The 26165-nt window shown below is 47.1% G+C and overlaps 1 protein-coding gene across 2 annotated transcripts in view; it reads right to left on the reverse strand.

Annotated features, from left to right (window-relative positions):
* Positions 1-26165, reverse strand: part of SRGAP1 (SLIT-ROBO Rho GTPase activating protein 1) — a 218007-nt gene that overhangs the window by 36924 nt on the left and 154918 nt on the right. For both annotated transcript variants that reach the window (XM_032220782.1, XM_032220783.1), the window contains exons 11-14: positions 19988-20185; positions 19783-19867; positions 11704-11731; positions 8863-8896 (exon numbers count right to left, since the gene is read on the reverse strand). In XM_032220782.1, coding sequence (XP_032076673.1) covers positions 8863-8896; positions 11704-11731; positions 19783-19867; positions 19988-20185 — 345 coding nt within the window. The remainder of the gene's footprint in view (positions 1-8862; positions 8897-11703; positions 11732-19782; positions 19868-19987; positions 20186-26165) is intronic.

Raw genomic sequence — 26165 nt, forward strand, 5'->3', positions numbered from 1 at the left:
CTATAAATTATAATAAACATTCCAAACATTCCAAACCCTCTTCACACAGCCCCCCTCAATATACAGTGGGGCAAATTCCTCTCTGTGCTTCCAGAAATCTGAATATTGAATATAAATTTGAATACAAATACATTTCCAGGATTACAATGTAATGCAATAGTCTGAAATAGCCCTTCACCCCTCATCACAAGTGGGAGTGAAGAGAGTCAAGGCTAGGAGGAGATGCTTCCCAACTGCACCTCCCATTGTGTGGAACCACCACTTGGTATGCCCTGATCCTGTTAGGTCCTCAGAAATTGTCTGAACTACAAAGCTCTTGCAGAGAGCTTTTAAAAATCAACAAGAAAGCACTGTTAGAATTCCTAACTTTTACTAGAATATCACGAACTTTTTCTCCAAAGAATGATAACTGCAGTTTATTACACTCTTAATACAAAGGCGCTTCTGTTTCCTTCATGACTCTTTGAAGGAATCCTGCAGTCAAGCATCAGATGCTACTGGGAAAACAATAGTTCTTTTTCTTTTCTGCCTGATAGTTTTGTCACTTAATATTCAAGAGCATTCCTGAATTTGAATGAACCAGAATGATGCTAATTTCTCTGTATTACAAATCCAAATTCCTGTTATTATGATAGGTGGGCAGGGACATTTTTCCCAAAAGTAGGAATTCACCAGCATGCAGAAGAAGTCTTTATAAACCATGGCTGAATCACCAGTAAAACTGACAATTATAAGTTTCACTTCCAAACAGTACTTTATTGTTCTTGCAGAAATGAAAATGAACTTCTCATTTTCTATGGAAAAGAGTATAAAGAAGTGTACTTGTTGACATTATTTCAGTAAGAACTAAACATTTTATATAGGACAAATTATTTTCCTCTTTATGGTTCTCCTATTCTTTCCTATAATATTCAATAGGAACAAGTAAAAAATTAAACCAACACCTGTCATGTTGGATTCTGAATATATTATGTCAACATGGGATAGAATTATCACAACTTTTGGGTTTCATGTGTATTTTGGTCTTTAGTTTATTTCTTTTAAATATCATTTATATTGGTCCTTTAAAGCACTTAGCAAGATAATTAATAAAATGAAACAAAAAAGGAATATACACATAGCTAATCACTGAATTGACTCAAAATCAGATTATCATTATCCAATAATGTTTTTGTAATGTACAATAACGTAATTGTCCTCTCTCCCTCCCTCCTTCTCTCCCACATCAGTATGTGTATATATTGTGTATATATGAATTTGTGTCAAGCCTCACAAATTTGGAAAAAATAAAAACCAAGAATCATACAGATTTTCAGTAAGATGTCTTTAGTAAATACAGAAGATGATCAGACTCTCATTTATAGTGAGTTAATTAAGCTGAATCTCTTTGAAGGATTAGAAATGCTTCTTTCTAGTTTCTTTCTGCCTGGGGTAAATGGCTGTTTATCAGAAAAGTTGCCAATTGATTCACTTGTTATCTGTTTATTATTTTTTCTACTTTCGCTGCTATTCCTTTCCCAGCCTTCCCTTTCACACTCTATTCTGTTACCTAGATGGTGGTTAACATGTTAGACTAAGACCATGGATATCATCAGCCTTAGTTTTAGAAAAGCACTTGAAGCCTTTGTACTTTTCATTCTTTCACAAATCCAACCTACTTAGCAAGTTTGTTGTCATGGAAATTAAGCAAAGGAGATCTCCAGGTAACTACCATAACCTCTTGGAGGAAAAGTGCAATGAAAATCTTTTAAACAAATAAATAATATGAAACTGAACAAATGCATCCAAATGGTTTCAACTTGTGAAGCTTCTTTGGCCAGCAAAGTTTTCTGTTAGTGAAATGGGAAGTTGAGCAATTTTAGATTTCTTTAGCTGCTTGTAGGAAAGAATGGGAAAAATCACCTCACTATTATGTCAGGGAAAGAAGACTGCTGGATTAAAGAACTGTCATCAATGGGTAGACATGGACTAGAAATAAGGCAAGTCTTGCTACCTTTTTTGGACCAGAAACAGAGATTAAGGAAGAGTAAGAATTGTCTACCGGCTTGAATGTCTTCTGGAGATCAGTTTTATGTCAAAGTACTTTGTTCTAAAAGCTTTTGTTTTCAACAACCACTATCTGGAGATGAAAGATTTTACTCTATTTTTCCATTACCCACTGCTACAGGAAAAGAGAATGTGAGATATGGGGCTCTGTGGGAGTAGAGGGTTCTCCATTCCATTCCTGAACTGAGAAACCAATTACTCTTCACATTACCTGTTTGTGAATTTTGTAAAATACCCCATGGTTACATTCCAAAAAGAATTTACAATTTCAGATCTATCTTAAGATCTATCCATCTTAAGAGTGTAGCAGATACTCTTGATAAGTTATCAAATTCTACATGATTAACTTTAAGGAACATTTTATATAAAATGTTATACTTGTCACTATATTTCCTGACAAATTTGTGGAAAGTATATTCATCCTTGAAAATATCTTGGCACTAGTAAAGAATGATGCTAAAAATAGAGTTTATGAATGTCTTTAATTTTTAAAAGGCCACAAAGGATCTAAATGCAAAAGACCGTTGGCTTACCTGAACGGTCGTTCTCAGGGCACTGCGAAGAGAGTCCAAATGCTGGGTTAACACAGCCTATCTGCCCTTGGACTGAGTGATGTTTTTGTTGACCACGCCTCCCTTTGCCTGCACATGCTCAGTTCGAAAACGAAGGCACTGTCCTGTAATCATTACAGTCAATACAGCCACATCGTTCAATATACAAACACCCGGGTGGGTTTGGACTCTCTTCGCAGTGCCCTGAGAATGACCGTTCAGGTAAGCCAACGGTCTTTCTCCAGTGCACTGCTCAGAGAGTCCAAATGCTGGGACATGCCCAAGCTATTGAGTCCCAGGGTGGGGAAGCGCCGAAGCCTCTGGCATTTCAGCCACTCTTTGTAATACTCTTCTGCCAAAGGAGGCTTCGGCTGAGGCAAAGGTGTCAATCTTATAGTTTCTAATAAAGGCCGTGGGGGAAGCCCAGGTGGCCGCTCTACAAATGTCTAGGATAGAGGCCTGGGTTGCCCAGGCTGCAGACGTTGCAGCGGTCCTAGTGGAGTGAGCGGTGACCCGTCCCGGAGCCGTCTTGCCCTGGTGTTCATATGCCAGTTTGATGCAAGCACGCAGCCAACGTCCCACAGTGTGAGAGGAGACCTTGCGGCCCAGGGACGCAGGGAGGAAGGAGACAAAGAATGCCTCTGACCGGCGGTAGTCCTTTGTTCTCTTTACATACGTGCGCACGGCCCGTCTCACGTCCAGCTTGTGCCACTCACGCTCCTTAGGGTGAGAAGGATGGGGACAGAAGTTGGGCAAAATAAGCTCTTGAGTCCTGTGAAACAGAGAGTTAATTTTCGGAGCAAATGACGGATCAAGTCTCAATATTACTCTGTCCGGGTGAACTACGCACAAATCCTCCCTGACAGAGAGCGCCGCAAGCTCGGAAACCCTGCGAGCGGATGTAATGGCCACCAGGAAAGCAGTCTTGATGGTGAGGTGGCGCAGACTGGTCTTTTTCAAAGGCTCAAATGGGGCTTTGGTCAGGGCCTTAAGCACAAATGGAAGATCCCATGATGGATACCGGTGAACAGCTGGAGGGCTGATGTTCGCTGCTCCCTTGAGAAAACTCTTGATCTGAGGGAGCTGACTCAGCGAGCGAGAGGCGCCCTTTGCCAGGATGGTAGACAACGTCGCAACCTGGCGTCTGAGGGTGCTGGCTGCAAGGCCCTTATCCAGACCCTCTTGCAAAAAGTCTAGGGTCTGAGGGATCGAGGCTGAGGAGGCCACTATGTTCTTAGTCTTGCACCATTGTGAGAAGGCGGCCCAGGTGGCATCGTAGATTCTAGTCGTAGAGGGCTTCCTGGACGCTTGGATTGTTCGAATGACCTGGTCAGAGAATTTTTGCTTTCTCAGGAGCTCCCCCTCAAGTGCCAAACGGCTAGCTGCAGCCACTGGGGCTCCGGATGGGTGATGGCCCCCTGGCTGAGGGCAATCTTGTCCCGGGGGATCCTCCAAGGTCTTTGAACTGAGAGGCTGACCAGGTCTGCGTACCAGGGCCTTCTGGGCCAGAAGGGAGCCACCAGAATGAGGTCTGCCTTTTCGGTCAGGAGTTTGTTCACCACTTGAGGGATGAGCGGAAGTGGAGGGAAGGCATACAGAAGTCCCTGAGGCCACGCTGACCTCAGAGCATTTGTTCCCTCCGCCTGGGGCGAGCGGTAGCGACTGAAGAAGCGTGGGAGCTGTGTGTTGTTGTGTGTGGCAAACAGGTCTACCTGTGGCTTGCCGAATCTCCTCACGATCTGCTGGAACAGGTCCGGGTGCAGGCGCCACTCCGAGTGGTCGATGCGTTGGCGGCTCAGCCAATCTGCTTCCTGGTTGCTTACGCCGGAGATGTGATCTGCACTGAGAGAAGCCAGATGACGTTCCGCCCACCTGCCCAGCGCTTCCGCCTCGAGCATGAGGGCCTTTGACCGAGTGCCCCCTTGCCGGTTTATGTGCGCTTTTGTCGCCACATTGTCTGTCATCAACAGTACATGAGCCCCTCTTACTAGAGATGCAAACTTTCTCAGCGCTAGGCGAGCTGCCCTCAGTTCCAGCCAATTGATGCTGTGGGCGGCCTCCCTCTGAGTCCATCGGCCTTGGGCTAGGTGGCCCTGACAGTGGGCGCCCCACCCCAGGAGGCTGGCATCCGTGGTGACAACTAGTCTCTCCGGCTCCTTGAACAAGCAGCCCTTCCTGACTGCCTTGGACCTCCACCATGCCAGAGACCGGATCACCTTTCGTGGGAGCCGAACCCGCTTGAGTGAGTTGCTGTTCTTGGCCCTCTGCATTGGCAGCAGAAACCACTGCAGCTCCCTGGCGTGAAGACGAGCCCAGGGAACCACCCCCAGGCACGAGATCATTATCCCCAGGAGCTGGGACAGCTGAATGATGGGTACCGACCTGGCAAGGCTGCATTGCTTCACTCTGCGTCTCAGGTTGGACAGCCGGTCTGGCGAAAGAAATACGGTACCTGGCAGGAGGTGGAGTTGATGACCGCACCCAGGTGCTGTATACAGGTGGATGGTCGGAACTGACTCTTCTCCATGTTGACAGAGAAGCCATGGTACTGCAGGGTCTGCACAGTTAGAGAAACATTGTGGTGTGCCTGCTTGGTGGTGAGAGAGTGAATGATTATGTCGTCTAAATAACATTCCAGACGAACCGGATGGTTGCGGAGATGAGCCGCTAGCACTGCCAGAATTTTGGTGAATGTTCTGGGCGCAGATGATAGCCCGAAGGGAAGAGCCCTGTACTGGAAATGCTCCCCTTCCGCACAGAACCTCAGGAACCGCCTGTGTGCCACATGGATGGGGACATGCAGGTAGGCCTCTTTGAGATCTATTGATGTCAATAGGTCCCCCCCCCCTCACACAGTCCAGGATGGAGTGGAGTGACTGCATCTTGAACCTCTTGTAAGCCAGATGCTGATTTAGGCTCTTGAGGTCCAAGATGGCCCTCCACCCCCCTGAACTCTTGGGCACTAGGAAGAGGATCGAATAGAAGCCCCTCCCCTGCTGATCCCTGGGGACTGGCTCTATCGCCTCTATCTCTAGGAGATGGCGGATTTCTGCCCTCATGCGCTCCCTCTTTTCTGGGTTCCTGGGGGTAGGACAGCGGATAAACTTTCTTTGGGGAAAGGATAGGAAGTCCAGGACAAGGCCCTTGCGAATGGTGTTGAGGACCCACTTGTCCGATGTTATCTCCTCCCACCTGTCGGCATACAGCTGTAGCCGACCCCCGATGGGGGGATCCCTGCGACCGTCACTTTCCTTTACGAAAGGGCCGGGATCCACCACTGTTGTTTCCTCCTCCTCGGAATGGTCTCCGAAAGGAAGACTGGGAATGGTTGGCACGAGCCCCGAAGAATCTGTCTTGGTGCCTATCCCCCCCTGCCTGAAAGGGCCTCTGATAGGAGGAAGGGTGAGAAGATTGCCCTGTTTCCTGGCTCCTGTAGGGTCTCTTACGAAAGGATCCCGCCCCTTTCGGGTCACCCCTTTTAAAGGTTGCCGGAAGGATCTTGCGTTTGTCCTTGGTTTCGGTGACAAACTTGTCCAGGGCCTCTCCAAACAGAAGGCCCCCTTTAAATGGGGCCGATGCCAGCTTCCATTTAGCTTTCATTTTGGCCTGCCAATGCCTGAGCCATAGAAGGCGGCGGGAGGTGATATTGGAAGCTAGAGCTCTGGAAGAGAATTTTGCTGCTGTCAAGGTGGCATCCGCCGAATACTCGACAGCGGTAATAATCTTGGTTAGCTCATGGCGCCACCTAGATTTCCTGGGCGGGGGTCTGGACCTGAGTTGGCGCAGCCAGAATAGGGTGGCCCTAATAAAAAGGGAGGCAGAGGTGGATGCCTTGATGGCCCAGGCAGACGCCATGTGTGTCTTCTGACATGCCTTTTCTGACCTCTTATCTTCTGCCTTAAGTCCCTCTAGGAGCTCAGCCGGCAGGTTGGAATTGGAAGTCAGAGACACGACTGGGGCATCTACTTCCGGGAATTTGAGGATTTCCTCCATTTTATCTTCTACTGCATATAGAGTTCTATCCCCCCCACTGGGGTTGGTCAGGGTGCCCGGCTGTAGCCACTGGCGCTGCACCGTGTCCATAAATAGGTCTGGCACAGGAATAACCTCGGGAGTCTCTACCGTCTCTTTGAACAACCCATGCTTAAGATCCTTGGAAGTGGAAGCCTGAGAGGCCTCAGGTCTGGAAGTGGGGCCTAACTCTGTGGCCGTCATGGCTTTGTGTAAGATAGACTTGAATAATGACGGCTGAAACAGGCCAGTGAATTTTGGCTTGTCAGGGGCAGGGTTCTCATCCTCGGAAAGGACGAAGATTTCCCCTTCTTCCTGCTCAGAACTTGAAAGCCCAGAGTGGGAAGGGCTTGAAGATGGGGAGGAGGATGCAGGCTCCTTAGAAGTGGAGGCCCTAGGTTTGCGTTTTTCCTTTGGGGCCTTGCCCTTGCGAGAGCCTTTGCGCTTAATGTCCTCAGCTATCCCTTGGGAGATGGCTAAGGAAATTACCTCCCTCATTTCATCGGAAAGAGCAGGGCTTTTTCCCCTTTTTCTCTTTTGTTTACTGGGCCTGCGCTGGCTAGGCCTGCCTGAGCTGGGTCCACCCCTCCCAAGGGGGGAGTTCTGGACAGAATCTCGTTCCTCTCCAATGGAGGAGCTAGGGGAGTCGGGGTACCCCCAAGATGCTTCAGGAGATGGATCCCTAGATGCATAGTTATTCCCAAACAAGAATTCACTTTCCCCGGGGGATTGGGCCTTACGATCAGGGGAAGCTGACTCCCTGCTGCGACGGTCCGGGCTAGGTTCTGGCTGAAGGGGCCTTGAACCCTCCCTGGGATCCACTGTGGCTCTTGGAGAAGACCTTTCAAGTGAGCCTTTGTGCCCTATGCCTTTATTTGCAGAGGGATCCAGCTTGCTGCGTTTGCTGGAGGGCCCCACCTGTTCCCCTAAGGCCTCCCTGCATTCCTCAGCCATTTCAGGTCCCCACGAGGCCTGGAATATAGCTGGGTTTGGGATGGGCACGCGCTGGCCTTTGCGGTCCAAAAGCGCTGGCAGAATCTCCAGGAGGGAAGGGCCACCTTGGGGTCGGATTCCTTCCTCCCACCACCCTCGGTTCCCCGAGACTTAGCTTATTTTCCGGAGGGAGAGACTAGCTGGCTCCCCAGTCTAGTCTCCAGCCTCCCCGCGGCGTTCTGCAGTCGTTGAGGGCTCGCTGAGGCTCCGTTGGCTGGCTGGGCTCTTCTTGCTGTCCTCGCTCCTCGCACGCTCCGAGCTTTGCCGCTCTGCACAGTGAATCGGATCGATCCAAAATGGCGGGGGGTGCGCACGCAGCCGCTTCCCGCTCTTTCCAGCCTCAAAAAGCGCGCGAAGACTCCAGCCATCGCTGCTGATGCCGGGCAAAATGGAGCAGGCGAGGGAATCCTAGCAATCCGGCTCGCCGGCTTTAGAGCCTTCCCAGAGCCTTCGCTGGACCTTTCCTCTCCGTGGGACGCCCCTGCTCCGACAGGGAACTTGGTTTACCCCACCCTTTGCTCCAGTTGCTAGCCAGCCCCCGCTGTGCAAGCCTTTTCAACCCCCTGCAGTGCTTGCAATTAGCAACAGCAGGGAAACCCGGCAGCCCTTCTCTTAAAGCAACAGAAACCTCAATGGAGGCAAAAGGACAGACCTGATGTAGAAGCGTGATTTCCTTTATCTGAGAGGTTAAACGTGGTCCAAATTGGGAAACTTTTTCCAGCCTTTCTGCTCTTAGACTGGAGCTCTCCCAAAACAGTCCTAGCTCGGGCGAACTGAGTTTTCGAACTGAGCATGTGCAGGCAAAGGGAGGCGTGGTCAACAAAAACATCACTCAGTCCAAGGGCAGATAGGCTGTGTTAACCCAGCATTTGGACTCTCTGAGCAGTGCACTGGAGAAGTAAGGCTTTCGTTTAAGTCTTCTGATATAATAAACACGTTATGTGATATTGTAAACTGCCTTCGTAGACAAAAAAAACTCATAACAGGATTTTCACAGGTGAATATAGTAGGATTGTTACACAAAAAGTCATAACAAGTGTGTCATTGCAAGTATTTATTTCTTGCAATGTAAGTGCTGTCTCTATATCTCTTGTTGAATAAAATGGATATTATAAATACACTAGATGAAGAATATTTGAGCCATTAAAATGTTAAAAAATACTTGCATTCTTTTCTCATTGCTGGATTCAAACTGTTCCCAATAATTGGTAATTTTAAAAAATCAATCAAAATAATGTTAATCAGTTCATTAGCAGTATACCTGATATCTGGTGTGTGAGTTCTTTCGTCCTCTGCTGTAAAATGCAATTAGAAATAAAGTACATAAAAACAGGATGAAGAATGTAAATACAAAAGTCATAAAATATAGATATTCATGAAGCTTAAAGGGTTGTTAGAAAATAAAAACAAATACTGGTTTCTTAGATCCAGAGTAGCATAATAACGATTGGATGTAATCTTCCTTGTGAATTTAATCAGGACATTATAAGAACATACATATGGTATAAAACAATCTGCATAAAGCAAGACATTTAACCAATGGAAAAAAGGAAATGATAGAGCAGTGATGACGAACCTATGGCACGCGGGCCACAGATGGCACGCAGAGCCCTCTCTGTGGACACGTGAGCAGTGGCCCCAGCTCAGCTCCACCACACATGTGTACATGCCTCCCACCTGCCAGCTGGTTTTCGGGTCTCTGCCATGCATGCACAGAGGGCACGTGGGAGATGTGCACACATGTGCAGGAGTGGGAGTCGTGCGCACATGTATGGTGTGCACACAGGTCACACATGCATGTGTGTGGGGCAGGGCACGCGGGGGGTTGCACGCGCATTGCATTATGGGTGCACACATGCACATTTTTGGCATGCGACAACAAAAAGATTAGCCATCACTGTTCTAGAGCATGAGGTCAAATTCTGTTATCCAAATGGACTGACAAATGTGTACATAAATGTGTAGAGCTTTATTCTCAAGCACTATTTTGCTCAAAGATGTTTTCTTCCTTGTCTCATGTTCTATGTATAGTGAAAATATTTTCTTTATCTTTTCTATAACTAGTTTCTAATGTTGATAATTATTATGGCAAAGAGAATTACAGCATTACAAATTTTATTAACATTTTTTGTCGTGTTGCACAGTGATTTGCCCATATTAAAAACTCAACCTAAGGCTGAGAATTCTTCAGTGGGATACATCCAAGTTTGTTTCTAACATTAGGAAAGATCTTTTTAGTTTGGATAAATGGGTTGAATAAGATATTGATTGAGTCCAGTAGTAGCAATTGCAGATATGGAAGTAATGGGAGGTAGGGTTTATAAATAAAACAATCACACAATATGATGGTAAATGCATGAGTGAAGGGTTGGATAAGTTTTGGGTAGGAAAATGTTCAAGGGATTTTTGTAGGAAGCGCTCTTTGGGGTAAATCAATTATGCTAGCATAAATTGTGAGCAATAGCCTTTAAAAAAACATACAAATCATTAATTGCTTTAAAAAGAACTTGCAAAAATGACAAAAGTTAGCGTATAAAATGATAGTATTTCAATGGAATGATCATGCTAATCTAGCTGACAATTCAATTATTTTTATTATTTCTCATATACTATGCATGTATGTGTGCATATGTATTCCGGAAGATTTTGTATTGTTTAATTAAGACCATGTTTGAGCACAGTCACTTTAACTAGAAGTAGTGACTGAGCCAATAAATTGAGTTAGCAGTTATTGAAAACTTATTTCATTTCTAGTTGTGTCCATCCAGAAATTTAGCAGAGAGGACTGAAGTAAAAATAAGCAGTTATGTAGAAAAAAGGAAAATAAGAATTTCAATTTTTTTTAAAAAAAATTATTTATTTATTTAAGAGTTGTGGTGGCACAGTGGTTAGAATGCTGTATTGCAGGCTAATTCTGCTGATTCCCAGCAGTTTGATCCTGACTGGCTCAAGGTTGATTCAGCCTTCCATCCCTCTGAGGTCAGTAAAATGAGGACCCAGATTGTTGGGGGCAATATGCTAACTCTATAAACCTCTTAGAGAGGGATGTAAAGCACTGTGAAGTGGTATACAAGTCTACATGATATAGCTACTGTTAAGCTATCTTCTTCTGTAAAATTTGCTATAATTTTAAGTCCTATTTTTTTTTCCAAGCACAGTGCATCTTAAGGATACTGTTGTTTGTGAATTGATATACAAAATTTACATATTTTTACATCCCCACATGTAACTGCAACCCTCATAATTCTTTCCCAAAGATAAGATTAGGAGGCAGTGGTAAATTGTGTGTAATTGCCTAACCAGAAGGCCATACACTGTTATGTGCTGTTTCTATTCCTGCTATCTACAAGTCACTACTTGACATATCAATACTTGGGAAGAGCACTGGGCCACCCAGAAGATGGACGCTTCCACCAGATATCCATATGCAATTTATTCACCTAGACTGTCTCTTTGTAGATCTTCTCTTCAATGAATCCTGAAGTTATACCCCATATATTCACTACATGTAAAACAAACAATGAACTTTGATTGGGAAGCTGATTTCCTTCCTTAGAAAGACAAAGACAAAGAAATATGTCACTGATGTAGACACAGAAGACAAAAGAAATCAATGTACGTAGAGGTTAGAATTTTGATAGCATTTAGACTTTTATACCGCTTCATAGTACTTTATAATGGTTTACATAGTCAGCCTCTTGCCCCCAACAATCTGGCTTCTCATTTTACCCACCTCAGAAGGATGGAGGGCTGAGTCAACCTTGAACTATTTAGAATCAAACTCCTGGAATGAGCATTGTAACCACTGTGACACCACAGCTCTGATACTAGTGACAAATATCTACCATCAGTGTATGCATAAGCAGGCCATTAAAACAGTATTTTGAAGAAGGACCCATAATTTTTCTTTCTGGGAGAAGGCATTGAGACTCATTGGGAAATTATTGGAGATGTGATTATAATCTGGAGGGTTTAATGCCCTATTCTTAAAGTTTCTTCCTTTTTTAAAAATAAGGGATATATTAAGCCTTTCTGAAACATAATACTCCTATTTTATAGCTTTCAAAAAAATTTCTTCAGGGGAGTATATTTAACAACTTACCTTGTAGTCATGTATTCTGCTCTGTGACCTAAATGATAAGAGAAATATAATCTGAAAACCAACAGAACCAGAAGTATATTTCTTGTATAACTGTACAACACATATGCTAACCAGATTTTCAATCCTCAATTATTTATAATGTAACTTTCAGAAAAAAGCATTGTATCTTATGCAAGTAAAGAATATTAATGCTATTAAGTTAAGTTAAGCAAAATAAAATTTGAACCAGTGGTTAACAACCTGTGCATGCACACATAATGAATTATTCACAGACAGAGAGAAAAGCTTGCCAGTATACTTTGGGGAATGAACATATTGCCAACTTTCATAAGTTAAAAATAATTTAGGATGTAGCTCTACTTAGGAAAGTAAATATTTAATGATGCCACAAAAAGATATATGGCTTTGTGTTAAATAATATAAATATCTGGTACATATAAGCCCAACAATGTTCTATATATCCTTTATACATTTCAATTATGTATAACTTAGCAACTCTGCAAAAGTCCCTCTGAAATAAATAGTTTGTCTATTAGAGAGGAATAATTTGTTAGAGATGGATAATTTGTAGAAATCAAGACAACAAAAACAAAATAAATTTCCACTACAGTAGTTTACCAAATAAAAAATCAGGGATCCAAATTGTATTCAATAAACATAATTAGGGTAGTTTGATAGGGAAAGAATTCATTTTTGCAAACAGTATACATTAATATGGTAACTTGATTTAGTTATAGTTAACCTGAAACTTAACTATTCTATTATTTAGCACTACTCATGTAAGTTCCTATAACAGTACTGATTGCTGTTTTTCATAAATGATTACCCGTATTTTCACCCATATAACCCGCGGGTTATATGCGTTTTTTACAAGCGCAGCACCCCCACCCCCACGGGGTATAAAAGTGGGTGGGGTATACGGAAAATATTTTACACAGATTAACTACGGTAAAGGGAGAGCTTGGGAGTTCGAGGAATTGGGAGGCAGCTTTACCTCGGCTCCCCGTTCTCCATCGGGGGCACGTGCAACCAGACTGGAAAGGGCTGGGGAGACTTGGCTCGGCGGGTCGGGCTGGGGAAGGGTTGGAGGAACGGAGGAGAAGGAAACTGCTGAGATCGGGGGAAGAAACGGAGGAGGAAGCCTGCGCAAGCTGGGGAAGGGGGAAGGAACGGAGGAGAAGGAAACCGCTGAGATCGGGGGAAGAAACGGAGGAGGAAGCCTGCGCAAGCTGGGGAAGGGGGAAGGAACGGAGGAGAAGGAAACCGCTGAGATCGGGGGAAGAAACGGAGGAAGAAGCCTGCGCAAGCTGGGGAAGGGGGAAGGAACGGAGGAGAAGGAAACCGCTGAGATCGGGGGAAGAAACGGAGGAGGAAGCCTGCGCAAGCTGGGGAAGGGGGAAGGAACGGAGGAGAAGGAAACCGCTGAGATCGGGGGAAGAAACGGAGGAAGAAGCCTGCGCAAGCTGGGGAAGGGGGAAGGAACGGAGGAGAAGGAAACTGCTGAGATCGGGGGAAGAAACGGAGGAGGAAGTCTGCGCAAGCTGGGGAAGGGTTGGAGGAAGGGGAATATCTTCCCGATTCCCCCATCTCCTCGCCCGTAGAACTGAAACGAGAGCTGCCCAAATATCTCCCGGCCCTTCAGGGCTGCCGTAGCGTGGAAGAATGTACTCCTTCACTTCAGAGCGGGGCTAGGAGAGCTTTTCCTCCCACAGAGTTCAATAAAGTAGATGGAAGGGAGGGAGGAAGGGTCCCTCCCTCTTACTTTCCGCCCATTGAGATGAACCAGAGCCCTTCTCCCCGTAAAATCCCCCTTTTCTCCCACGATCCTTGCAGGCAAAGCGTTGAATTCCCTGGCAAAGAACAAATGGCAGGAAGGGAGAATCCGGCTCCTTTATCGTAGGAAACGTTTCTGAGGTTTATGGAGCTTAAAGGTTCAAGTGCAAGAAAACGGGAAAGAAAAAATGAAAGAGTGGGGGGGGGTGCCGTTCTTGACTTCCGCAGGACTTCTTCTTGTCGTCCTCCCCCCCCCAGCTGTAATACACATGCTCGTTCAAACACATGCACACACACACACAAAACACACAGGCGCGCGCGCTGCCCGTCTGCATTGCTAGCGAAGGGCGAACGCCGCGGAGTTATCCCCACCTAGCAGCATTTTCAGGGGAGGGAGTGGGGGGGATCGGGACGGGAAATACCAAGTGGGACCTATTACTTCTACGTATCTCTAATTAGGCTGGCTTTGAAGACCTATTCAGCCCGTCTGAAAGGCTCGAGTCTCCCTCCGCTCATTGAGGGATGTTTGCAGTTTGCAGAGACATTTGCATCTGTTTGTGCTTCTGAAGACAACAAGGTGCCTCCGCCCTCTTCAACTCCCCCCCTCCCTCATACACACACACGCATCACCTCTCCTTAAAAAAAAAAAAAGAAGAAGCCCTGGGTCTTGGTCAATATTGGTCAATATTTTGACCAATAAAGAATGCTTTAGAATTGTCGAGGGTGTCCCGCTTTGCCTTCCTTTCCCCCCCCTGCCCCCAAACGTGTCTGCTGCTTCAGCTTCACATGCCTCAACTCTGTTCCAGCTGCATAATTTTGGTTTAGGACCCAGGGCTTCTTCTTCTTCTTTTTTTAAGGAGAGGTGATGTGTGTGTGTGTATGAAGGAGGGGGGGGAGTTGAAGAGGGCGGAGGCGCCTTAAAAGCCTCCTCAACAAGGTTGGGCAAAGAGCGAGGGGAAGAGACGTTGCCCCTTTGGAAGCGTAGGTTTCTGTTTTGGGGGGGGGGGTTGGTTGGTTTTTCTTCTCCCTTCGTTTTCATTCCTGGCCCTTTCCAATTGTCAAGCTTTTTGCCTCATTCTTCCTACTTCCCACGGAGAAGTAAAACTCCTTAACTGCTCAGGTTGGCAGCTCAAAAGGGAAAAATTATATGCTGGACCTTTTCCCCTCCTCCCCATCAGGGCCCTTTACACATTTCCCCCTCTGTTTATGGAGCTATTGGCAAAAGGGGATCCCTCTCGGTCCCTCCCGCTCTGCGTTCTGCTGGGCAGATTTCGCACCGGTGCGTTTTTACGCATACAGCAATTTCTCTCCAGCTTTTGGCAAATGGAATTCTTTTTTTTTTTAAGGAGAGGTGATGCGTGTGTGTGTATGAGGGAGGGGGGGGAGTTGAAGAGGGCGGAGGCGCCTTAAAAGCCTACCCCGGTTGTCTTCAGAAGCACAAACAGATGCAAATGTCTATGCAAACTGCAAACATCCCTCAATGAGCGGAGGGAGACTCGAGCCTTTCAGACGGGCTGAATAGGTCTTCAAAGCCAGCCTAATTAGAGATACGTAGAAGTAATAGGTCCCACTTGGTATTTCCCGTCCCGATCCCCCCCACTCCCTCCCCTGAAAAGGCTGCTAGGTGGGGATATCTTGAGGCACTCGACCCGCATCCCCGCCTCTGTGTTTTGTGTGTGTGTGTGCGTGCTTGTGTGTGTTTGAACGAGCATGTGTATTACAGCTGGGGGGGAGGACGACAAGAAGTCCTGCGGAAGTCAAGAACGGCACCCCCCCCTCTCTCTTTCATTTTTTCTTTCCCATTTTCTTGCACTTGAACCTTTAAGCTCCATAAACCTCAGAAACGTTTCCTACGATAAAGGAGGAACACACACACACACATCACCTCTCCTTAAAAAAAAAAAAGAAGAAGCCCTGGGTCCTAAACCAAAATTATGCAGCTGGAACAGAGTTGAGGCATGTGAAGCTGAAGCAGCAGACACATTTGGGGGCGGGGGGGGGAAGGAAGGCAAAGCGGGACACCCTCATGTGATTAAACAGAAGGATTGAAAATGAATTGATATATGTTTAACCCACACCGAATACTTTTAGAAATTTTTAAAAACGTTCTTTGGGGAGAAAAAATATACGGTACACATGCATGCACACAAAGTTTTATGATGTAACAAGAGCTTGTTGAAACAATAGCTTTTTTTTGTATACCCTAGAAATCGAAACCATAAGGTAATTACCAAAAGGAATGGGAATCCTTTGTAATATCCCTCAGATCTTTCGGGTTATTGCTCTCTCAACAAGACTGCTGAGATAGTGACCTATTTGGCGGATATAGAAACACATTATAACATTGGAGTACTCTAATATAGAAAGCAGATTTTTTCTGGGGAAGCTTCAAGGTCCCTAAGCTGGCAATAGCTCCATAAACAGAGGGGGAAATGTGTAAAGGGCCCTGATGGGGAGGAGGGGGAAAGGTCCAGCATATAATTTTTCCCTTTTGAGCTGCCAACCTGAGCAGTTAAGGAGTTTTACTTCTCCGTGGGAAGTAGGAAGAATGAGGCAAAAAGCTTGACAATTGGAAAGGGCCAGGAATGAAAACGAAGGGAGAAGTTGGGGCGTTGGTTGGTTTTTCTTCTCCCTACGATAAAGGAGCCGGATTCTCCCTTCCTGCCGTTTGTTCTTTGCCAGGGAATTCAACGCTTTGCCTGCAAGGATCGTGGGAGAAAAGGGGGATTTTACGGGGAGAAGGGCTCTGGTTCATCTCAATGGGCGGAAAGTAAGAGGGAGGGACCCTTCCTCCCTCCCTTCCATCTACTTTATTGAACTCCGTGGGAGGAAAAGCTCTCCTAGCCCCGCTCTGAAGTGAAGGAGTACATTCTTCCACGCTACGGCAGCCCTGAAGGGCCGGGAGATATTTGGGCAGCTCTCGTTTCAGTTCTACGGGCGAGGAGATGGGGGAATCGGGAAGATATTCCCCTTCCTCCAACCCTTCCCCAGCTTGCGCAGGCTTCCTCCTCCGTTTCTTCCCCCGATCTCAGCGGTTTCCTTCTCCTCCGTTCCTTCCCCCTTCCCCAGCTTGCGCAGGCTTCCTCCTCCGTTTCTTCCCCCGATCTCAGCAGTTTCCTTCTCCTCCGTTCCTTCCCCCTTCCCCAGCTTGCGCAGGCTTCTTCCTCCGTTTCTTCCCCCGATCTCAGCGGTTTCCTTCTCCTCCGTTCCTTCCCCCTTCCCCAGCTTGCGCAGGCTTCTTCCTCCGTTTCTTCCCCCGATCTCAGCAGTTTCCCTTCTCCCTTACTCGTCGCGGGTTATATGCGTGGGCGGGGTATACGGAAAATATTTTACACGATCCCGAAAACCTGCGGGTTATTCGCGTGGGCGGGTTATTTGCGTGGGCGGGTTATATGGGTGAAAATACGATACTTAGATTTTGTTTCATAGCACAATTTCCATAAATATAATTCTGGTTGTGCAAGAGGAAAAAAAGAAATACAATCATATATAGTACTTTAATCATATTTTATGATAAAATGAGCTAGTCTTAAAAGCAGCAATTTAATTTTTAAAAAATCATATAAGCTGATCTTAAAACTGCAAAATAGCAGGTATCCCTATACATAGATCATGAAACACCAGCAGACAATACAGTCAAATATTAAATTCTGTGGGTAATAAAAATTTTCTTTTAAACTTGATTTTTGCATATCTGCAACAGCATGATTATAAATCCCATTTAAAATATGAAATAGATTTTCTGTGATTCATGACAATGCATGAAATCCCACTGTTAGAAAAATTACTCTGCTGGAGCACATTTGGAATGAAAGACATGATTTCTCAGTAATATAATGAACGAAGTGGCAGCCCCATGCTTTAGCCCAGAAAGTTTATAATAAATTCTACTCATTATGAGGCACTGTTTGAGCCTTCAGGGATGTAGTTAATAAATACTACAACAGAAGATGCAAAGTAATGTTGTTAAGAGAGAAATATATTGACTCTTAGGAATTACAATATAAATCAATTCACACAGTAAATTGGACACTAAATGGTCAGGCGCCCTTCGTGCTGCCAAGCCACCCCAAGACATGCTGCCTTGGTTGCGCCAGCTCCTGGTTGGGCCAGGGCAACCCTCCGTCCGCCTGCCTGTCAAGCAGTGGCTGGGTGGGCGCCTGGCGAGCCCTGCTACCCTGGCCCGGTGGCGCACGCGCTCGCCGCTCACCTTGAAGAAAACATCGTGGAACTTGCTGCTGCTGCTGAGGTATGACCAGCTGGGCAGCACCCCCCATTGGCCGCCCTTTCCTGGGCTGTTCCCCTGCCCCTGCCCAGCCTGCCTGTTGAGGAGGCAGCAGCGGCGCATTGCTGGGTGGCGGGAAAAGGTAGCTGCTCTTGCCCTTGGGGCTCTTCTTGTGGGCTGGAGCTGCTTCAGGGTGCCAGCTCCTCTGCATGCAGCCTGGCTCCCAGCACCACTGGCATCCTGTCCGGTGCCCATCCTTGGCAGCATGGTCTGTTCACCCCCCCCCCAAAAAGACCCACCACTCATCTCTCCAGATTGTGCAGCTTTTCCGGGGTTTTCACTTAAAAAAACGCCTCTCCAAATGATCTTGAAAACCTCTGAGGTTGCTTTGGGAGGGGGCAGCAGACAGCATTTCCCCCCCATCCCTGGGCGCCTGCAGCCTCAGTCCCTGCAGCAACTTGCACAGTAAAGGTAATTAAGAACTTCTCACACTCTCAATATTTTTTTTTACTGTGCAAAGGCTTGCTTTAAGGGTGCAGGCTCTGAAGCTGCAGGCGCCCAGGGACCATGGAGGGGGGAAATGCTGCCCGTCTGTCCCCTCCCAAAGCAACTTCACAGGTTTTCAAGATCGTCTGGAGAGATGTTTTTTTAAAGAAAACCCCCCCAAAAGCTGCAAGATATGGAGAGACGGACGGTTGGTATTTTTTTTTTGGGGGGGGAATCCCCAGAACCAGGTTGCTCAGCAACCTGAAGAAGTCTGTGTGGGGTTCCGGCGGCTGCAAAACGTGGCATGAGGGGCAGAAGCCCCTGAACCCAGCGGGGAGCCTAAGCAAAGGAGGAGGTGGAGACTGGGTGGAAGAAGGGGGAAACTACTGCTACTGCTGGAGCTGCGTTGCCCCGCTGGGTTTGGGGACTTCTGCCCCTTGTGCCATGCTTTGCAGCTGCCAGAGCCCTACATGGACCTCTTTGAGGTGCTGGGCAACCTGGTTCTGGGGGGAGGGATTCCCAGAACCAGGCTGCCCAGCACCCCAAAGAGGTCTGTGCAGGGCTCCGGCGGCTGCAAAGTGCGACACGAGGGGCAGAAGTCCCCGAACCCAGCAGGGCAACACAGCTCCAGCAGTAGCAGTAGTTTCCCCCTTCCTTCACCCAGCTCTCCACCTCCTTTGCTTAAGCTCCCCACTGGCTCTGAGGCTGCAGGCCCAGGGACGGGGGGAATGCTGCCCATCTGCCCCCTTCCAAAGCAACCTCGCAGGTTTTCAAGATCATCTGGAGAGGCGTTTTTTAAAAAGAAAATCCCAAAAAAGCAGCAAGATCTGGCGAGACGGTCGGTCAGTATTTTTTTGAAGGGGGGGGGAATCCCCAGAACCAGATTGCCCAACACCCCAAAGAGGTCCGTGCAGGGCTCCAGCAGCTGCAAAGTGTGGCACGAGGGGCAGAATTCCCAACCCAGTGGGGCAACGCAGCTCCAGCAGTATCAGCGTGGCTTCTTGCAGCAGCACGCTGCCCTGATCAACCTACCTTATAGCACCCTCTGCAGCCCGCTCTGCATGGAGTCGAGTTGGTGGCAGGCAGCCCTCGCTAGGTTTCTCCTTTCCTATGTCCAGCTCTCCGCCTCCTCCGTTGCTTAGGCTCCCCGCTGGATTTGGGGGCTTCTGCCCCTCATGCCACACATTGCAAGAATGGTGTGGACAGGTGGGGAGAGAGAGATTGAGATTGAATGGCGACCGGGTGGCAGGAGAGGGGCAGGCCAGGGGAGGGAGCGTTCCAGTATGGGACCTCCGGAACAATGGGTATGGGAAGGCATGCTAAATTTCACTATCCAGTATGACCGTACCGGTCCGTACCAGTTGAAACCCACCCAGGGCACAAATCAAAATTATTATTTAAATATATTACAATCATGAAAAAAAATAGTGAATTGTTTAGATTATTAGTGTTGAATTGTTGGATTATTGTTGTTCTCTGAGTTTGCTATAGGTATCTAATAAAAAAGATCTATGCAGCAGAAACCTACATTACCTATAATAACTGACCAAATCCTAATTTCAATATATGTCTGTAATGTATTTTGAATCATTTACCTTCTCCAAGAATCCGCTGCAGTGAATCATGTTTTGCCTGAAGTTTTGTGATAAGATTGCTTCCTTCTAGGTACTCTCTGAATTTCTGTAGAGACATAGATCTGTGTTTCTTATCTGAATATTTGTAATAAAAATAGTGGGATTTCAAGGAAGAAAACAACTACAACTAGGACACATTACACAGTATGTAAAGCATCCAACATACCATGAAATAGAACTGTTCAGTTTCCTGTTGGTTAGCTCTTCTTTTAGCTATGCTAGGCTTGCTCAGGTAGGTCTCAGAAACTGTTGACTTCACAGACTCAGTTGAACGACTGTGCTGGAAGCATTCAGAAACATCATAGTCTTCAATGGTGACCATATCTTGTATTGTCTGTGAAGTAGCTTCTGTTGTCTTCTTAACCTGGGGTTAACAAGTCCATTTCATCAAAGAGAAAGGCATATCAAAATAGATTTCAGAACTAGAAAGAAGAAGGATTGAAGGAAATCAATCCTCTGATAAATCATCTCGGATTGAACTATGGGATGTGAAAATAAGAAATATGAGGTTTCACTAAGTTTTCTCTATAGATTCCTCTTTTGAATCATCAAAACAAAGACAACATCAATTAATACATCAAATTATAGTCTTCAGTTTGTTTATTTCAGTTTATTTCAGAAGTATACTGCATTGATGTTTCTTGTGAGAAAGTCTGTTGGTCCTACCTAAACGGTTGTTCTCTGTGCTGCAGGAGAATCCAAGCATGGGTTAACTTCTGTCTGATTGCCCAGAGACTGAGAAGAAACTTTTAGCCGTGCCTCATCCACTCGGCTATCTTCAGGTCTTTCGACGAAGGTGTGGACTCCAAAGACGCTGACCAAGAATATGTTCATCTCACCCTGACACTGGACCAATGTCACACAGGGTGGATTGGATTCTCCCGTAACACACAGAGAACAACCATTCAAGTAGGACAGTCTTTTTCCTGTGTGCTGCTTGGAGAATCCAAGCATAGGATATATCCAACCTTAGAGTCTCAAGAGGGGGAAGTTGATTAGTCCAGGGGTCATTCTGAAGAATGAACCCTCTGAAGCACTCACCGACCATAGGAAGCTTCCACCAAGGCAATAAGTCCAGCTTGTAATTCCTGATGAAGCCCAGGTAGCTGCTCTGCAAATTTCTTCAAACGAGGCCTGAGTGGCCCAACCTTCCGGTGTAGCCGCAATGCGAGTTGAATGGGCTGTAATATGCCTCAGAACGGGACGAGCCTGTTACTTGTATGCCAATGCTATGCAAGCCCTCAGCCAGTGCCCGATAGTTGATGGGAGTCAACTTTTGACCCATTGATGCTGGCTGGAATGAAATGAAGAGTGACTTCGTTCTTCAAAAAGATGCTGTCCTCTTGATATTACGATGAAGAGCCCTCCAAACATCCAAGGTATGCCACCACTTTTCTAGGTGGTGGGTAGGTCTTGGGCAAATGTCCGGCAAGACAATTTCTTGAGTCCTGTGAAACCATGAGTTCACCTTTGGGGTGAATGACAGGTTGAGATGTAGGGAGACTACCGTATATACTCGAGTATAAGCCGAGTTTTTCAGCCCACTTTTTGGGCTGAAAAAAGCCGCCTCGGCTTATACTCGAGTCTACAACTGGATCCGGCAGTGCTGTTGCCTGTTGGAGGAGGAGGAGGCGAACCAGCCTGCCATCGCCGGCCACCGCCAGCCCCGCCGCTCTTCCCGACCCCTTCCAAGCCCCACAGTCCAGCGGATGGAGCAGAAGCAGCCCCGGGGCTTCGCTGCTCCATCCGCTGGACTGTGGGGCTTGGAAGGGGGTGGGAAGAGCGGCGGGGCTAGCGGTGGCTGGCGATGGCAGGCTGGAATCCCCTCTCCAAGGGATCCCCGTGCAGAAAATGCGGGGAGCAACAGCGAAGCCCCGGAGCTGCTTCTGCTCCATCCGCTGGACTGTGGGGCTTGGAAGGGGTCGGGAAGAGCGGCGGGGCTGGCAGTGGCCGGCGATGGCAGGCTGGTTCGCCTCCTCCTCCTCCAACAGCACTGCCGGATATCCGCCCAACGCTGCGGGGGCGCCAGCGGGAGCTTTGGCGGCTTCACCTCAGCCGCAGCGCTGGGCAGCAAATGTGTTGGTGCTGTTGGAGGAGGAGGAGGAGGAGGAGAAGGCAATAGCACCTGAGGACAGGACAAGAAGCAATGGAAACTTGTCAGAAGGAGACTCAAGCTGGAAATAACGAGAAATCTGACAGTAAGAACAATTAAAATCCTAGGAAAATGTCCTTTCATGAAAAATTACTTTTTCAGTTAACTCTGCCTGACATTAGTTGGGCAAACAGAAATATTAGTTGGCCAATTCTAAAAGGGAGCACCAGAAAGAACTTAAAATATTTTTTAAGAGAGCTGGGTTTTTCATTTATATTATATGTATGAACAGAATTAACACAAATTGCAGATACCAATCAAACATAAAGAAAAAAAGGATGAAATAATGCTCATTTTTAAAAACTCAGTGAAAATAAAAACAATATACCAAGAAGGTGGCATACTGGTTGTGATTTGATCTCTTCGGGGGATCCCGGGGATCCCCTATACAAGTATTTTAATATTGCAGACTTGCAGTATTATAAGTCATACTGATATTATAGAACACTTTAATTAAGCGGGTCCCTTGAATAAACATAACTTTGAGTTTCAAATAACACTGATTTTTTATTTTTGAAATTTACCGTAGCTGCTGCATTTCCCACCCTAGGCTTATACTCGAGTCAATAACTTTTCCAGCTTTTTGGGGTAAAATTAGGTGCCTCGGCTTATATTCGGGTCGGCTTATACTCGAGTATATACGGTATACTGGGTCTAAAGATGCACAGATCCCCCTGAACTGACAGGGCTCCCAACTCCAAAATCCTTCTGACTGAGGTCACAGCCACAAGGAAGGCCACCTTAAGGGTATGTAGTTAAAGACTGACAAAATTCAGAGGCTCAAACGGAGCCAACGTGAGCGCCTGTAGGACTATGGAAAGATCCCATGGGGATAACTATGAACTATGGGGGGCCTCAAGTTCCATGAACCCTTCAGGAAGTTGCGTAGCCTCGGATGATGCGAAATGGGATGTTTGTTGTCACCGGCCAAAATCGTGGACAAGGGGATGCCTGTCATCTGAGAGTGTTGGGTGCTAGACCCCTGTCTAGGATGTCCTGAAGGAAGTCCAGGAGCTGAGGTATTGACACTGAAAGTGGGTTCACGTGACTTCCGGCGCACCATCTGCAGAAGGTGACCCAGGCTGTGTTGCAAATCTGATTGGTTGATTGGCGTCTGGAGGCCTGAATAGTCTGGATGACCCTCCCAGAGAACTCACCCCATCTCAAGCTGTTCCTCTCAAGTGCCAAATAGTCAATTGGAACCACTGAGGATCAGGATGGATTAGTGACCCCTGGATGAGAGAGACCCTGTCTGGGAGAATTCTCCAGGGTCATGACGCTGAGAGACTGACCAGGTCCACGTACCAGGGGCATCTGGGGCAGTGGGGCATGACAAGGAGAATCTCGGCCTCCTCTGCAAGCACCTTCCTGATGATCCTCAGGATGAGAGGAAGCGGAGGAAAGATGTACAGGAGCCCCTGTGACCAAGGGCTGTAGAGAGAATTGACGCCTTCTACCCCTGGTGTCTGGAACCTGGAGAAGAATCTCGGAAGGTAAGAGTTCTGTGGGCTTGCAAAGAGGTCCACTGTCAACCGACCAAATCTTTCTGACAGACTCTGGAACAAGTCCGTACGAAGTCACCATTCGGAATGATCTATGGTCGATCTGCTCAGCCAGTTCGCATGGATATTGGCAGTGCTGGAGATGTGCTCTGCCCGTATTGAGAGGACGTTGTGCTCTGCTGAAAGCCCTAGCTTCTCCGCTTTGCGCATGAGAGCCCTGAAGTGGGTGCCCCCTTGACAGTTCACGTGTGCCTTTGCTGTCATGTTGTCTATCAATAACAGCACATGCTGACAATATTTGGTGGCAGCCACCAGCTTATTAATGTTTTGGTGCAACCTGATGTTGTCAGGAGGAACCCTGGCTTGCAGTTGGTGAAGCCAGATGAGAGAAGACGTGTTGAAGAAGGATGCGGCCATCACTGCTTTAATAACCCAGGCAGCCGCTAAATATGTTTTGCGGAATGATGACTCCGCTTTCTTATCCTTCCCCTTCAGGTCCTCTGATAATTTGGATGGAAGAATCGTTGAAGAGGCCAGAGAAGCCACCGGAGTGTCCACCTTGGGCCACCGTAGCAGCTCCTCTAATTCCGGTCCGGTGGTATATAGTTTTCTATCACTGCCACTGAGGGCTGTAGCTGACCCTGTTTGGCTCCATTGGCATTGGACAACATCAATGAACAGTTGAGGGGACGGAATAATATCCTGCTCAGCCACTGGTTGCTTGAATAACTATTCGCTGGGGTCCTGAGAGGATAAGGCCGTGTCTGCAGATTTGTGTGACACTCCCACCAGGGCCACAGCCTTGGCCTTGTAGAGGAGAGATTTAAACAAGGCTGGTTTAAATAGGCCGGTAAAGGTGGCCTTATCTCAGGCAAGGCCTTCGTCTTCTGACAACTCCTGGTCACCCTGCTCACCTTCCCCAACGAATGAATCCTTGCCATGGATGGATGGAGGAGGGAGGTTGTGCTCTCTGAGAGAAATCAAATCTGCATCTATCTGGGTCTGCAGATTGGGCAGGAGTGCCTGCTCCAGAATGGGAGGATATAGTTGGCCTCTGCTAGAGAGAGCAGCCTCTATACCCTGAGAGATGGCTTTTGAAATGTACATGCACAATTGGGGGGAAAGGCCAAAGCCCTGACCTTCCTCTGATCAGAGACCAGCTGCTGTGAGAGTAAAGGTTGCTTCTGGAACTGACTCCCTAGTTCTGCCTGTAAAAACTGCCCCTGCTGATGCTAAACAGTCGAAGGGGGTGAAATCCTTCTCAAAATGGATAGCATGAAGAGGTTGAAAATCAGAGGAACCTTCCAAGGACCAGTCCTGTCCCTCTTCCTGTCTTGATTGGGGAGAGGAGTGAGGAGGGGATGCTGGCTGTGGAGGAATGGGAGCCTGTATCGCCACCATATTGATTTGTTGGGCCTTGGCGAATTGCTTCTCCAATGCCTTCAAGCAACATTGGGCATCCCTATTGGGGGCTGAGGGGTCCCTTGAGGAAGAAGAGCCCTGAGATATGATTGACTTGGAGATACTTCTGGTCTTAGCTCCCCTGGGGCGATTGGTGGAGGATCCAGCTTCTAAGGCCTCTCTACTGTGGCAATCCGCCATTTTGAATCTGGCTGGGCCTGGCAGCCTCCATGTGGCTGCACAGGTTTAAAATGGCAAGGCCTAACCCCACAAGCCAAGCTTGATGCAGCCAAAAGGTCCGAAGTCACAGAGTGCTCCACTCACCACCTGCAGAGGAGGAATAACTCCTCTGCAGACCGCTCACACAGTCCTTCTGCAGTTAATTCTGTGTCAAAATGTCCAGAGCATGACAGAGTTCTCAGACAGAGGACTCTGAGTGTCAAAAAGTCTTCCATGCGGTTGTGGCAGGGCGGAAAGACAAGCACGGTGATTTGGAGGCTTCCCGATGCCTCTGATGCTGTTGCTGGCTGCCCCACATGGAAAAGCCTCTTCCTGCCTCACTAGCGTGCCCAAGCAACAGGTAATACGTCAGAGGGATCGCTGGGTATATATATAAAAAAAAGGCGAGCGGTGGCTGGTCCGAGATGTTTCAGCCAAGCAGTGCTCAAGCCTGAGCCGGGAAACTGCTCCTCCCGACTCCCTGCGAATCTCCAGAAGCTGCTTGTGAGAAGTAAGATGGAATAGTTACTATCTGAATGCCTAAGACTGAAGAAGATTTGGCTTATGTCTGCTAGGCTCGACTGAGAAGAAAGAACTGAAGATAGCCGAGTGGATGAGGCGTGGCCAAAAGTTTCTTCTCAGTCTCCAGGCAACTGGACAGAAGTTCCCATGCTTGGGTTCTCCAAACAGCGCACAGAAGAATTAAATTCTTTTCAGAGACTACACTTCAATATCACACAGCATTATGAAGGGTCCTTAGTGCTCTCTGAGCTTGTTTGTTTCCTTGCAGATGCTTCATTACCCTTACTAGATAACATCATCAATGCTAGTAAGGAGTGCTGTTTGCTGTCAGTTTATTATCTGGTGATTTGCCTGTCTATATGGGTGGGGTCAGCCTTAGAGATTATTTGATTGGGCTGTTTACTAATGGCTTTTTGGCAGTTTTCTTGATTGGGGTATAGCTTACTTGATTGTTGGTTTGAAGTTGACCTTGAGGTTAATCTATTTTGACCTGAGTGCTGATTATTGGTGGAGAGGAGAGTAGCTCAACCAAAGAATCTCTAAGACTG

Source organism: Thamnophis elegans, chromosome 7 (assembly GCF_009769535.1).
Source record: "Thamnophis elegans isolate rThaEle1 chromosome 7, rThaEle1.pri, whole genome shotgun sequence".
Lineage (NCBI taxonomy): Eukaryota > Metazoa > Chordata > Lepidosauria > Squamata > Colubridae > Thamnophis > Thamnophis elegans.